This window comes from Stegastes partitus, unplaced genomic scaffold (genome assembly GCF_000690725.1).
Source record: "Stegastes partitus isolate 25-593 unplaced genomic scaffold, Stegastes_partitus-1.0.2 Scaffold716, whole genome shotgun sequence".
Lineage (NCBI taxonomy): Eukaryota > Metazoa > Chordata > Actinopteri > Pomacentridae > Stegastes > Stegastes partitus.
In genome coordinates, this window is record NW_007578447.1 from 224,792 (window position 1) to 240,546 (window position 15,755).

General features: G+C 39.7%; 1 protein-coding gene across 1 annotated transcript in view; it reads right to left on the minus strand.

The window, feature by feature from the left end:
- sema3bl (sema domain, immunoglobulin domain (Ig), short basic domain, secreted, (semaphorin) 3bl) overlaps positions 1–15,755 on the minus strand; it is a 92,062-nt gene that overhangs the window by 13,407 nt on the left and 62,900 nt on the right. Inside the window, exons 5-10 of the mRNA XM_008291093.1 lie at positions 12,740–12,830; positions 8,598–8,714; positions 7,166–7,308; positions 4,236–4,350; positions 4,016–4,085; positions 3,029–3,173 (exon numbers count right to left, since the gene is read on the minus strand). Coding sequence (XP_008289315.1) covers positions 3,029–3,173; positions 4,016–4,085; positions 4,236–4,350; positions 7,166–7,308; positions 8,598–8,714; positions 12,740–12,830 — 681 coding nt within the window. The remainder of the gene's footprint in view (positions 1–3,028; positions 3,174–4,015; positions 4,086–4,235; positions 4,351–7,165; positions 7,309–8,597; positions 8,715–12,739; positions 12,831–15,755) is intronic.

Here is a 15,755-nt window from a genome sequence, read left to right on the forward strand (position 1 = left end):
CAGAAACATATAAGGACCATTAAAATACGTAAAAATACAAATACAATGAGAAAGAGGAGGGAAACAATATTTTTTTAAGAAGGCTGAAACTCGTACAAATTGAGATTTCAGCTTAATAGAATCTACAGATTGTCTCCATGATGCTCATTTCAATCTACCAAACAGATAAATACATTTTTTTTAAAAACACTTCACATTAAACAAATGACCACATAGCTGTAATATAAACAATCCAACTTTCCAATTTTTTCAAAAACTTGTCCTGTTGCAGTTTGATAGTAAACGTAAATCTTTCCATTTTAAAAAACATCATAGATAAAGTCAACACAATCCTCTATTGTGGCTATTTTTTTTTTGGTCCTTTTCTGGACTTAAATCTGTACTAACTGATGATAGAGATATCCTCATCTGATGGCACGCCACCAAGATACAAGGTCTGTACTTTAAATACCTCATCAAAACCAAAAAAAACCCTTAAAAACCTCCCGCCAGAAAGAAATCATTAATGGGCAAGGCCAAACTTTATGATTTGCCTTGGAAAGCCCACAGTGTCTCCAGAACTTAGAAGATGTGGCATAATGTCTCGTTTGAGCTGAGTCATGAGACTTTTTCCAACAAAACTCTTTCCATAAAGCTGAAGGTCTGCATTGCTGCAAGGCTAAATCTGTTACTGTGAAAAATCCTGGAGAAGTATTTCATATTTTTATTTCTCAGCTGCAAGATTTCATTATCATGTGTGAAGGTACTGATTTTAGTGACTTAAATTATCTCACTATTGTACTGTATTTATATCGTATTGCTTTTCTACTATTAAGGCACTGCGTTTCTTATGTCGTTTTGTTTTTTTTCTGAGCAATATCTGGCTCAAGAACGTCCTTTGGGATTATTACGGTTTATTTATCTGGGTTATTAGTGATTTGACACAGTTAAATAAGATGACAGGGTGAATACTTTAACTTTAAAACCACAGAGAAAGAAACAATCCCTCTTCTTTCTGTGCCTCCTCAGCAGCCTGCACTGAATCATCACCTCTTTCTTCTCTTCCTCCATTTCCTCCTTCTCTCTTTCCCCCCCCTTTTTTTTTTCACTCTCAGTTTCAGGCCAAACATTCCAGTTAATCAGAGAGTCAGCGGAGTGAAACCACAGAGGTGTCTGCTCTGTTCTCACATTATTCATATTCCTTCTTGCCTCCATAGACTCCCGTTCTCTCCGGTAATGAGGTGGAATCAAACACAACAGTGTAATGGTGTATGTGTGTTGCTGAGACGCGTGTGTTTGTGTGCATAACAAGGCTGAGTTACAGTGATGTGGTTGAGAGAACATGACGGAGCTCCGCTGAGAGTCGGGATGTAAACCAGGAGAAGGTCTGTGCCGTATACAGGCACCACAGCTGCACCGGCACATCCAGCGGTTTACTTTACTGATATGGAAACTTTCTACACCTCATCTGTAATGCTTTTATTGCTTTTCTTTTTCCTTTTTAATATTTTTTTCCGTCTTTGTACGAGCTGTGGGTTCCTCTGTGGAGGAGATCATCCGTCAGCCCAACAACCGCTAGAATTTGCTTTTACTAGTTTCAGAAATGTTAGAATAATGATGTGAGGAATAAGTTCCATTGCCTTTAATCTAATAACGATCCTGATAAAGTGTCGACTCCCCACATTCCTTGCAGCATAAATCACCCTCCGATTTAAAACTGTGATGCACCAATCCGTGTTTGGGTGTGGCTGTTTGGAGTGTAGTCAGAGATAATATGATGCAGGGGGGATCTAAACATGCACTGCTTAACTAGTGAATGATAAATACACCTGGAGACCAAAGCAAGCTACTGTTAGGACTTGACAATAGTTGTTTTTTAAGCTGAATTTATCAGCGCAGGTCAAATATGAGTTGACTGAACAAGTAATTCTAAGTTTGCTAAAGTTGATACAAGAGTTTGATTAAGCAACTTTTAAACTCAAATCTGTCAACTTAAATGTCAGATGTTGCATGTGGTTGCCTGTTGTTTTAAGTTTACCCATTTTTTTTTACTAAAGTAGTCAAACAAAGAACTTGTTGCACATCTATTTAATGAGGCATTTGCATATGAGAGGGACAAGCACATCTAAAAGTTTAAACCAGACTCCTGCAAACTGTGAAACCTGCAAAGATACATTTACTAGCATGATGTTTCAGTGCTAGATAATCACTTAATAGAAAATAAGTCAGACTAAATATTTACTTCAAAGCTCTGTCGCAAAAATGTTAATAAACGTATCTTTACAAGTCAGTGATTGACGTAATTGTTGCTGAAGTGCTACGAAAACCTGTGTTAAACTCATCGAACAAAAGTGCAATAAAAGCTATTTTCACAAACGGTGTAATTTTCAGGTTTCGTTGAAATCATTAAAGTTGAATAAACTTTGTGCACACTGTAGAAGCTGCAGTGTTTCCTGTGTTCTAAAATGAGCTCGAGCCTTTCTAATCCAACAAAAATGGAAGTGTTGGAAATTAATGCATTTAAGAGTTTCTCAGCATCAGTTCGAGACGTAAATCCTTCAACTTTAGATGCGTCTTTCAAGCACAGATGAAAACTGTTCAGCTAAATCTGATATATTTATATGATACTCCTGGTAAAAAGTCTTAGACAGTGTTTGATATTGTTGACAGAGGTTACCAAGTTGGTATATATTCAAAAGGCTGAAACTCAGGTGGTAGAACAAGGTGTCAAGGGGTTCGAGCCCCCCTGCATGATGAAGTGAATGTGTGTATGAATGGGTGAATATTAAAGCCACTAAGGTAAAAAAGTGTTATATGGGTGCAAACCATTTCTACAGGACTAAGAGCAGCAGAGGGTACAGAAATATAAAACTGTGCATCATCAGCATATGTGGAATCGGGCATCTTGTGTTTCTTCATCATGTTGCCAAGCAGCAGCATGTAGTATTGTCACAGTAAACACAGTATATTTAGTACAGTCCAGGCTGTGTAAATACAACATTTAAGTAGATTTAGTAATAAAGGATATACTTGGAAAACGGTGACTCACCACGCCTGGTCTTGGATACGGAACCCTGCCTTCATAAGCCCCCCACTGGTAGTCAGGACCCTCTTTATGAGCAAAAGGTCCATTGAAGGCTTCTCTGATATCAGCCATACGGTAAACACACACAGCAAAGCCCTGGAACACATTACTGTGGAGGACAGAAGGGAAATATACAATAAATGTCACATTATGTTGTATGGACTCACCCATGAGGTTACACCGCTTCAGCAAAGTGGGACGTTAAACCACTGGATGTCAGCAAACATGAGATTTTAAAATGTTGCTTGTGATGGTTAATAAGCACCTCCAAATCACCAACACCCAGTTAATTACGTAGGAGTAGCTCCATGAGTCAGGATGACACATTTCACGCTTTCAGTGGAAGGAACTATTTTAGGGGAAAACACAACTAAACACTTAAGTACACCGTGGTGCAGCTTTCAAAACACCTATCAGACCACTGTGACCACTGCTATCTGCCTCTTCTTTTGCAGTTTTTGGTGAAGACACAGCTTGTTTTCTTTTTGAGGTTTTAACAGATGCTTGTTTTGTTGATTTCAAGCTGCTTAGCAATTATTCTTTTTGCTGTGTCTGTGTTTGTTAAGCACCAAGATGGAGATCCTCTCATCATCTGACAGTTCTCGTCTGTTAGGCATCGTTAAGTGACAGTTTAGTTTGGACTATCTATGAGTGTAGATAAACAGCTTATGCACAAAATAACAGAATGTTCTCAGCCATCTAGTGTGAAATTGGCATTTTCACAGTTCCAATACATCATATTTAAACATAATTCAAGGCCTGTATTAAATTATCACAAGACTTTTTTCATGTTTTTTTAGAAGATGCTGTAATTATTTAACCATTATGATAAAATCCAATCAGTGTTGAAGGCCTGCTGTGCAGTAATGAAAACAGCAGGTGCTCCAATAATTATTTCCAAAGCTTCAGATTAAAGCTGATAATGACGCATTAAGCTTCACGTGTGTTTACCTGATGGTGCTGAAGATTGCGTAGACATCTGGGTTCCTCTCATCCTTGGTCCTCAGCAGGAAAACATCCTCTGTTTCACATGGACGTAATGTTGGTTAGTGTGTCAGGTCATGTGTTGTGTGAACTGAAGACAGGAATTCTCCTGCAAGTTACTGCAAGTGTGCATGTGTGAAAATGCAAATTCTCTTGCAAATAGTTTGTGTGTTATTTAGTATCTCACCAAGCTGGTTGAAGTGTGTGTCGATGCCATGAGGTCCTGGTACCGAACACACCAGTCTGGCTTTGATAAAGGTGCTCCACTTATTGACCAGCACTCTCTGGCCTCCAACATCATTCTGGCAGAAAATACAGAAATAAAAACCATCTATAAAACACAGCTGCATATTTATTTCCAAATATCATTCATTGTTTTGGCTCTGTACTGCAGCGCACTGCATCTGGACTGAAACAATGATGGAGGTGAGGAGAAGCTGCTGACTGACTCTATGATTTAAGAAGTTTCCATTGATATTGGGTCAAACACAGAAGGACTGGAGGCCTTTATTTTATTCATGGTTCCCCAGTTTTAGGTCAATGAAGACGGACAGTAATCTGTAACATGCAGACCAGAGGTTCATTGTGTTCTTAGAGCCAAAGAGTGAAACATTCTTGGTTGGATAAGTCAGTTGTGCCTCAGTCTAATTAACTGGTCACTTTACCTGCTGACGTATCGTAATTTCTGGACTATAAGCTGCTACTTTTTCACATGCTTTGAACACTGCGGCTTGAACAATGATGTGGCTAATTTATGGATTTTTACCATTTTTACGAATTTGCCTCAAGACGTAAGTGACATTGAGAGCGACAACGAAAGACAAACTGAGGAAGTGTGTGACCAAGTAATTCTGTTCAATTCCGACACTGAAGAAGACGACTTTAGTGGTTTTAGTGCAGGAGGAAGATGAAGATAGTGATTAATGACTTTTCCTGGTAGGATACTGTGTTTTTTTATTTTCTTAACCAGCCGTGTTACAGGCACTGTTCAGAAAAAAAACATTTACGGTATTTGTTTATGTTACCGGTATGTATTTAATTAAAAGTTTAACAAATCTTTCTGTGTAAATATCTCACGTTACACCTGTGGATACCTGCGGCTTATAGATGTACAACATTTGTTTGCTTCTTAAAGTTAGCGGGTGCAGCTTATATTCAGGTGTGCTCAATAGTCTGGAAATTCAACAAACAAGCAAGAAGAGAACTTGGATGTAGCTTTGGATGTAGTTTTATATAAGATTTAATAAGTATGGTGACTTTTGTAGGTTTACAAAACTTAACTTCGTGTTTGATTACCTCTTGTATCAAATCCCTACGCTGGTCATGAACTATGAAGATAAACCAATTTAATCCTCTGAACCCCATAATCTGGCAGCAGGTTTGAGAGTAACGTCTTTACAAAATCAGCAAAACTACATTTATGAGAACAAAAAACTGTGAAAACACCACTATTCATCTGTGGTGAGCTATTCTGTCACTTTATTCTACGTATGATATTTAAACTAAGAAACCATTAGTAACTCTGCTGTGACTAACAGTCTTGTGGCAAGAATTCAAGTTTTTTTTTTGGGAAGAACTAGACTGAGCTGCAGGCTGTGTGTACACAAACCCAATAGGAGACAGTGATGGAAGCAAATAAAACCGTAAATAATAATAAATAAACTATAGAATCACCATTTTTTCCCCCCTAAATATTAGTAACACACGCAGCCACTTGGGAAAATGTTGCACATGTTGTCTCCATGTTTTGTATTTTTTGTAAAATCAAAGAAATCCACCTTACTCGTTTGTCTTTTCATGATTTGTAGCATCATAACTTTGTCAAACTGGACAGAAGACACTTCTGAGTCCCTCTACTTCTGGTTGAGCTGTTTACATAGAGGTGCAGCACTTCATATTGCTTTATGAGACACAATGCGTAGTACAAAGAGAAACTCCAGACAGTTTCTTGTCTTTTTCAGAATATAAGTGGTGTGTCTTTGTGTGTAATGAGGATCAGCAGTGATAATTGACTTCTTGGCAGGAACCTCCACGGGGGAAGCGATGACAAGCACTGGCCTGAGGGAGAAAACGAGGGCTGCAGAGAAAATACTGTAATGCTTGTAAGAGAGGGATGAAGAGGAAGAAGAGCTTTAGAGACACAAAGGATGATGCAAGTTTAAATCTGAAGACTTTGTGTGAGAAGTTTGCCCAAACTTCTCTGGCTCAGTCTACCGGTCTCCAAGGAAACCAGCGTGTACTTGTGTGCACTCTTTTACGTATATTTGTTTTTGCGTGCGCTTCACACGGCACACATGGTTTTATGGGCAAATCAACGCGTGAAATACTGTTACAGAGCGTGCAGAGCATATGGAGATCACGGCTGGGAAATCTGACAGCTGTGGGCATTTTGGAAAAAGAAAATAATTGTAAAAAAATTAGATAATTGTGAATGTCACGATGCCTTCACAAGCCCTGGGGGGAAAATAAACATCTGATGGCCCCACAAGACTTTTGTCTTCTCACAAAACTGTCATAATAAGAGGATGAACCCATAAAGCCTCTTGTTCTGGAAAATAAATGCAGCATATGTTTGTGTGTGACCATGAAGAAAAAAGTTCCTAAATCAAATTGTTGGCTCTTTCTGGATCAGCGTGTCTGCGTCTTTTCTGTGGTTTGACATTGATTCAAAATGTGAGATGCATAACAGATCCTCAAGAGGCCTCCGAGGACTCCCAGGTTCCTTTGCAACCTTTTTCTTCATGTGAAACACCTCCACAGATGTCTCCGTCCTGGCATCGGATATTTGCACGAACCTCACCTGACCATCTGGCTTCAGTCACCCACACAGAAAATCCTTCAATCTTTCTCTGTGTGTCTGCGTATAACTGAGCTCTTTGGGGTATCCTGGGTAAGTAAGACATTGTTTCTTGTTATCGAGCTTTTAAAATGTAATCTATCAATGTTTAATGCTTTATTCATCCAACATCTCAGCGGTGGATATCTCAGAACTTGAGCAAGAAAGATTATCTGCGAGGCCAGATAGCAGCTGGAAAAAGCCGACAGCTTTAATAGAAACGTCATCATTTACGAGTTCAGAAATAAAAGCTAAGCAGAAACAGTTCTGAGGTTTCTCACCGCACACACTCGTCCGACTCGGGTGTGAATGGCTCCCTCCCTGTCTCCTGCCTCGGTGGCCTTCTCAGTGAAAAAGAAATACACTTTGTCGTTGTCTCTGTCGTCGTTGTCCGGGATGAGGTGGGCAGCGATGAACTTGGGGTCTGCAGGGGTAGATGGAAGAAGGATTGATTGATTGAAGAAAAGGAGAATCAAATAAAAGCACATAATTGAAGATAAGTGGTTATTGGTGCAGCAGTGCTCTTTATACTGATGGATTCTGTGCTTTTAACTTATTTCCAACACCTCCTGCTGCTGCTTTCCTGTTTGTTTGGTTTGCACTTCTCTTCTGTTTTACCTCTATAAAGAAAATAAATGTGCAAGTATTGCCAGTTTTCTTCATTCCTCTTGAAAACTTAAGACCTGGTGCACACAATGTACAGGTGAAGAGGAGCTGTCAGTGCTCTCTGCAGTAATGCCAGTTTGTTCATGATCGTACCTCAATTAATGCATCAACTGCTTTTAATGTTTCCAATTGGCACCTTTAAAAGTACATGTTTTTAATATCTTTTAATGTTTTTATTTTGTGTTGGTTTTATTGTTCTACATTATCAATGAACCCTCTAAAGCCCAGGCAGTTCTTGTGTGTTTTGTTCCTGTCACATCTTCACAGCATATAGAGTCCTGGATCTCTGTCCAAGAAACAATAATATTAACAGTATGACAGAAGAGAAGACAAGAATTGAATTTGTTTATTTGTTTGTTTGTTTGTTGTTTTACAAAAACCTTTACAACATTTGTCAGTGCCCATCTGTGTTACCAATACTGGGGAGAAAAAAAAGGTGACGCTACGGTCTTATAGATATTTGACTACTTAGATTTTAAATTTGCTTCGTTACTAGTCTCCTATTTCTAAACACAGCCTGCAGTTCAGATGAAAATTGAACTGCCCTTTATTTTTGGCACATTTTTAAATGAGACACGTTGAATGAAGTGGTTTTGATAAAATATCACAAATCTATGGAAAAATTTGGCTTATTTTTTTTAACAAAATGGGCTGACAGTTCATTGGCTGACAGAAAGTTGAACATTCAAAGATTCTTTCTTGTTTTTACAATTTCTAGCTTTGATGAATGTTGTCAGGCTGCAGGGTGGCTCAGATGAATGGATGAATGTTGTCATTTTGGACATTTTTTATTTTATTTTTTTTATTATATTTTTAAAGATAATTTTTTTTATTATATTTTTAAAGATAAGACTTTCAAACTTGATGGCAGCTTTTGGGTTTCAGTGGTTCAATTTTCACTGGTAAAATTGACCTGATTTTGAATTTATCTGACAACAAACAGGTAAAAAATTGATGACTTTTTGAACACACAAAGATAATGGAGTTATATGTCATTGTGTTTTTTCTGTATTTGATATTGGCGTTGGTGAGACAGTGAAACTTTACCGTGAAGGAGTTTCTGATCCGTCTCTGTCCTCATGGTGGAGCGACCTCCCATACTCCTGAAGATCACCGAGTCTCTTCCCAGGAAATCTGCCGTCAGTCCTGTATACAACTCCCCACCTGCAGAGAGGTGATGGGACAGAGACAATACGTTAAACAGAGTGAGGACAAGAACGGATACGTACAGCACAGTTTACAAAAGGCTGTAAGAATGTGAAGGAACAGAAGCAATAGAGAAAAAGCGATTTGGGAAAATAAATAAAAAGAACATTTGGCAGAGAAGAACATTATGAAATCGTAGGTGACAGAGAAAAATCCTGCGGTTTTAGGCAAATGCAGCAAAAAGCAGGGCAGAAAAGAGGAAATTGGACAAATCCAATACAGAACACACTGGGAGAGCAATTTGAAACCTAAACTCTCACACACTTTACGCAGCACATCCTCCGCTGAGACCGTCAGCTGTGGACCAACTTTCAGTTTCAACAACTCGGAAAACTCCTGCGAGTGGAAATAAGATCCAGAAAGTTTCCCGCGGCGGGTTTCTCACATGAAAAACCTCCGAGCCGTCGAGGTTATCGCTCATTAGATGAGACAACAGCTGACTTGGAAACAGCTAATGAAGAATTACAAGAGGTGGTTTCTCATAATAAGGCCATTTATTTTTAAGCACACATCTGTTTTGAATGTTTTACCAGCTATTATAGAAACTGAATCTGGCCATAGGAAGCTCTCCTGCGGCCGCACGGGTGAAAATTAATTCCTCTTATTTTATTTGGCTGCTATAATGGTATTAGTAACACACACACACACACACACACACACACACACATCGTCTCTTTACCTCACATAGAGTCACCTCAGACCAACGTGGCATGACATAATCTCAGCAGCAAATACAAACAAACAGAAATAAGTGATAAGCGTTGATGGGGAGTTAAGCTGTATGTGAGAAAATCCTGAAATTAAAATAACAAAAACAAAAAAAACAACATCATTGAGTTGATAACTAATGAACTGGACTTTCATCGAGTTTTAATGATACAAGCATCTATGATTCGGTTTCACGTTTCTCACGCTGAACTGAACATGTGTTGCTCAAAATTCTCATTATATGTTAATGTTCTGGGGTTTTTATGCGTTTAGAACTTTAAAAATGACTCCCTAATGTAAATTAGACTTGTGCAAAGAGCAACGAGAACAGTTTTGGTTTCATCCATCCATCCATTATCTACACACCGCTTAATCCTCACTAGGGTCATGAGGGGGCTGGAGTCTATCCCAGCTGATTTAGGGCAGTGGTCCCCAACAACCGGGCCGCAGACCGGTACAGGGCCGTGGGTCATTTGGTACCGGGCCGCACAGAAAAGAAAAAAGAAATGTTTTATTTTTATTTCCAGCGCAATCTACAGGGGGTTTTACTTTGAAAAAAGACTAGCTCGTCTTCCCGTCACTTCTGTCTGGGGTTGTTTTCCACACTTGACTGTCAGTTTTCATGCCCGGCTGTTAAATGAAGCCGTCAGTCTAACCGCTGCTGAAATGTATTTTTAAAAAAAACCCAAATGTCTCTGGAGAGCCTCTTTGGAAAGTGGGAAAGACTTGATACTGAGACAAAAGAAAGAGTAAAAACATATTTAGCAAGTAATTTTACTCGCTTGTGAAACTTTTTAATAGAAAAAACTACGATCTTTTGTCATGTGCACAATGACCAGTCTGTAGAGATTTTTCCTGTGTAAAACCAGTCCGTAGTGCAAAAAAGGTTGAGGACCGCTGACTCAGGGTCAAGGCAGGTCCACCTGGACAGGTCGCCAGTCTATCACAGGGCTACACTTAGAGACAGACAACCAAGCACACTCACATTCACACCTACGGACTATTTAGAATCACCAATTAACCTCAGCATGTTTTTGGACCTTGTGGGAGGAAGCTGGAGAACCCGGAGAGAACCCACGCTGCACGGGGAGAACATGGAGACTCCATGCAGAAAGATCCAAGTGTGCTCACCGGGGATCTTCTTGCTGCGAGGCGATGGTGCAAACCACTGTTCCACCTTGCAGCCCTGAACTGAACATGAGTTGCTCAAAATTCTCGTTATATGTTAATGTTCTGTTTTCTTTATGTGCTCATAACTTTAAAAATGACTCCCAAATGTAAATTAGACTTGAGAGCAATGAGAACAGTTTTGGTTTCCTTAACCTCTGATATTGAAAATCTACAGAGGTCAAAGGTCAGACAGTCAAGGACAGACAAGAGTTTGAATTCAATCTGTCTCGTCATCCAACACAACCTTATCGACCTGGAAGAGGCCAAAATATCTGCTGAGCCAGTTTTGAAATCTGCAAACCAGCATTTACATGATTATAATGATTGTATGTTCTGGTCTGTGTGGATCGCTCCAGATCTGCCACTCTTTCTGTGATAAACTTCCACCGAACAGATTCCTGTGTATTGTTCTGTGTCTATCGGACCACTGTGTATCGCTGCTCACGTCCAAACTACTAAATATTTGGCTCCAGTTTAAAGTTTTCCTGCCAAACACAATACGTTGTGGGATCATTTCTGATGCTGAAAGCAGCCAGCTGCAGAGAAAAAGGAGGGGATGTTTAAACACACGTGCACACTCACACGTGCACACTCATACGTGCGCGCTCACACCGCATGCACCTCCACCCTCAGTGGCTCCCTGGATTGTCTGTCACCCACGTAAATCACAAGCTACAGTAAATACCTAATGACATTCAGGGAGAAACACCCAGAACTGTTTAACCTACTCAGCACAGGTCCAGTCTGTGTATTTATGAGCAGGACGGAGCCAGAGACTTTTTTTTTTTCCAGTCACCGTTGGTGGAGTTATTATCATGTCAAAATACTGCAGGATCAGTGCAGGGAGGTGACGGGGGGTCAGGGACTAATTTGGCAACTCTGACAGTCGGATGAGGAAGATAAAGGAGGTGAAACTACACAAAGACGATGCTAAGAGGAAGCTGTGCCACGAAAAGATGTAACATTTAGATTTTATTATGAAATGCAGAGTTAAGAGAGAGGACACCTGCCTTCTGGGTCTTTCAGTGGAACAAATGAATATGAACTCTTTATTGTTGTAAATAATAGAAACACGATTTCCACACAGAAACCATTTTTGAAACAAGATTTGTTCAATAATAGAGCGTATAGAGAACCTATACAAACTTTCCCTGCAAGTTTTGCCTTTTTGGTTGCTTATCAATATTGAATCAGGGTCAATTTAATTTTTGACAAACATTGACAAAAAAAAAGACTCTTTCGCATCAGAGTGAAAACAGATTTCCATGAAAAATGCCAATTTAATGAAGATAGAAAACAAAAAGTGTTGCTTTTGTCACAGAACGGACTCAGAGACTCAACACAGACACGGAGTAAACAGGCAGATTCTATTGACAATATACAGTTTTGTATTTAGTAAACGCACTTTTGCTGCATTGAGCCTGTGTGGATTTGGTCTCAATCAGCCGTGCACATCTGGACACTACAATTTTTCTGCTTTCTTATTTGCAAAACTGCTCAAACTCTGTCCGGCTGCACAGAAATTGTGACTAAACAATCAGACGATCTCCGTTTCACTAATTCTAGCACCGGTTGGCTGCAGCTGTGTTGAACTAGCTGAGTCACTTTAAAGGCAGCGGACACTGAAGTAGTATCTTAATTTACATTTCATATTTTTAAGGAGTTGGCATGACTTCGTAGAAACACATTTTCACTTTGACATTAAAGAGTATTTTTGGGGTAAATTGCGAACGTTAAGAGGACAGCTTTGTCACAAGAACTTGGAAACACTTGGAAACTTGGCAACACTAACAGTCAGATGAGGCAGAAAAAAGAGGTAAAACTACACAAAGACGATGCTAAGAGGAAGCTTTGTCACGAAAAGATATAAAATTGAGATTATATTATGAAGCACTGAGTTATAAGAGAGGACACCCGCCTTCTGGGCCTTTTAATCTTTTTGTTTAAATATTTTTCTCTCTTTTTTGTCGGCATTTTGGTCTTTTTTTCTTTGTCTTCAGCAAATATTATTGATATTGATCATGGCCAGACTATCTGGGGAAACAGAAATCTCACCATATTAGCTGCATAGACCATAAAGTGTAATGATGAAGGCCAGAACGTACCACTGAAGGTGCTGGCGAAGGGGAAGCTGGGGTCATGTGGAACCTTCCCTCGTCCGTTCTCCACATTCAGAGGGTCCATGGTGAACACATGCTGGGGGAGACAAAGGTAGACATCATTAAATACAGCAGGTGTTTTTTCTGAGACAGAATGCATCAACTTGTTGTTTATTTCTTCTCCAGTAGCAGCAGAAAAACCTCGACCTACTTCATGTTATTCTGGTTACAGTTTTCAAAGTTACAGCTGCAGTTTTCTACCAAACAATCGCTCTACCTCCTGTTTCCTGCTTCACAGTCGACCCGAAGCAACACCTGAGATGAATTATCCTGCTCAGCAGACCAGCTCGGGTCTTTTATAAAGGTTAATTTCACAAACTAAGAGGCCATTTTTTTGCCCCCACTGTCCACACAGATAAGAAGTAGAGCCGCTAGTTTTGGTTTCACATTAATTTGTCCTTTCAGCGAACTCTGTGTCAGTCTGAGACCGAAGGCGCTCGTCTGCGATAAGAGGAAATGCAGGATCAGTGCAGCTGCCAGAGCCCAGGCCGCTTTCCCACCGAGCTTCTCAGCACACTTCAGTTTACTTTAAAGCTGAGGAGTTCACAACACTGCTATCGAACAGAAACTGCCCGTAAAACGCTATCAACAATAAAAGAACGCTGATAGTTGCAGATTCCTGGACTCCTGAGGCCATAAAACTCAATCGACACGTATTCTGCAGCTGCTAAATAAATCTATAAAGACATGTTCCATGACTTTTACATGGGAACGTTTTCTCTTTCTTTGTTGCCAAGTGATCGACAGAACCAACTCTCTGTTCATGAAGCGTTCTTGATTTCATGTCAGGTGCATTTATTTTTGTCTGGAAAAAAAAATAAAAGTCTACAGTCAAAAACATGGACCTCTAAAAACATTCTTTGCTTGTGCACTTTTGGAAAACGTGAAAATATCAGTAAAAATTACAAAACTAGTCGATGCTTTATTACATTAGACTTGGAAACTCACAACAAATCCATAACTATGAATAACCATAAAGTGTCTTAAAGAAAATGTACATTTTTTGGTGTCAAAAGACCAAAATAAAAATGGAATTTAATACAATGTTTACCTAAAATCAGCAGCCAGGATGAGAAACTACACTTTAAAAAGAAGAAATACTACTTTTTTTTCTAAAAATGAACCATTGGAGTCCATAAGGAATTAAAATCAGCTTTGCTCTTCATAATACTTTCAGCTTTATTGGATCTGATATGGTGGCAAAATGCTTCGTAGCTAATGCTAGCGGTAATGTCACATATACAACACTGTAGAAACATGTTGCGTTAAGAAATCGAACTTACAATTCTAAAAAAAAAGAAAAAGAAAAAGCTAAAGATAAATAAATGTTTCTCATGGGTGTTCCTGAAACTGTATGTTCATCCTTGGCTTCTACTATTTCACATTTTAGATGTTTTTCAATGTCTTAAGACTCAATCGATGAAAGAATTTACGACCAGAGGAGTGAAAAAACAAAAACAGAACTGTGTTATAACCAAAAATGACCGTTTATTGTAACATAATTTGCCTTATATTCTTCTTTTTCTTCTTTTTTATATCAAAAGCCTGTTAAACTACGTTGGCAAACTTCGTTATTTCACTTTTATTCAATAGATAAAACTCTCACATGTAACTTTAATACTGTAAATTTCTAAATTTAAATGGTAAATGGTCTGCACTTATATAGCGCTTTTCTACCTTTGCGGCACTCAAAGCGCTTTACAATGTTTCTCATTCACCATTCACACACGCATTCATACACCAATGGCGACAGAGCTGCCATGCAAGGTGCTAATCTACCATTGGGAGCCATTTGGGGTTTAGTGTCTTGCCCAAGGACGCTTGGGCATGTGGGGGGAACCGGGGATCGAACAACCCGCTCTACCACCTGAGCCACAGCCGCTGCTAGCCACAGCTAGATACGACTAGTGAGACTTGCCTGCATTAGTTTTTAATTTTGCAGAGATTTTTTTGTTAAATTAGCGGCATCTTGTATAATCACAGTTTTCACAGGAACACTTTCAGAACCAACGCTGAAGCTTTTTTAATTTTATTTTTAGAGCAACAGCTTGTCAGGTGTCAGTCTGCAGCCACCTCACCATCTGCCTCCAAAAACACTCGTATGAAGCATCAAACGACAGGAAAAATCTGTTCTTTTAGACTAAAGCAGTAAAAAAAAAAAAAGTGAGGAAGAAATTAAAAGTAACAGCTTCTTTCTTTGTCATTTATCTGTTGGTTGCTTGACGAGCTTTGGCCACATCCTTGGATTGTGCGATCCGTCGGGTCAACAATGGGTCACTGTGGACAAAAGGCTTTTTGTTCCTCGGCTTTTACTCCCACTTCAGCAGCACCAGGCTACCAGGCCGTCTCTGCCAGAGCCGCCTCAGTCCAAACTCAGTCTACTCCCCAGGATTTCAGGGGAATGGAAGGTGACAAGACCTCCAGTGAATTTCTGGATTTGATGCAAGTCTGTATTACTAATTTAAACGTCCTCGCGGTGAACTCTGTGCGTCTCAGCCTCTGTTCCTCTAATAGACAATGGAGTATTGTTACTAGGTGGGCGAGTCTTTGACTGAACGCAGATCACAGGGGAGATGATGACATTGAAGTCAGCTGGATAAAAATACTGCAAGAAAACTCAGTGGGAACACACCCACGCACACACTGGGCTGTGCAGCAACATGTGCTCGTTTCTGCATTTATACGTGCTGAGCGGCACGGACGGACGGACGTTGTGTGTACGCTGGCATATTCGACAGATCTCAGGAAATAGCCAGAGACAGTTGGCTTTTTAATAAATCTGATCCACATGTAGCTCCTTGGATGTCCGTGAAGAGGCTTGAATGACTTGAGCAGGTGTTAAAGTCGACATGGACATCCAATCAGTGCTTGTAATACTTGTAGACAGGCTCACACTGCGTTAAATGTGAGGTGAAGACGACAAAATGTAGTTTAGCATCGAACCAGGAGAGCAAAGGAGCAG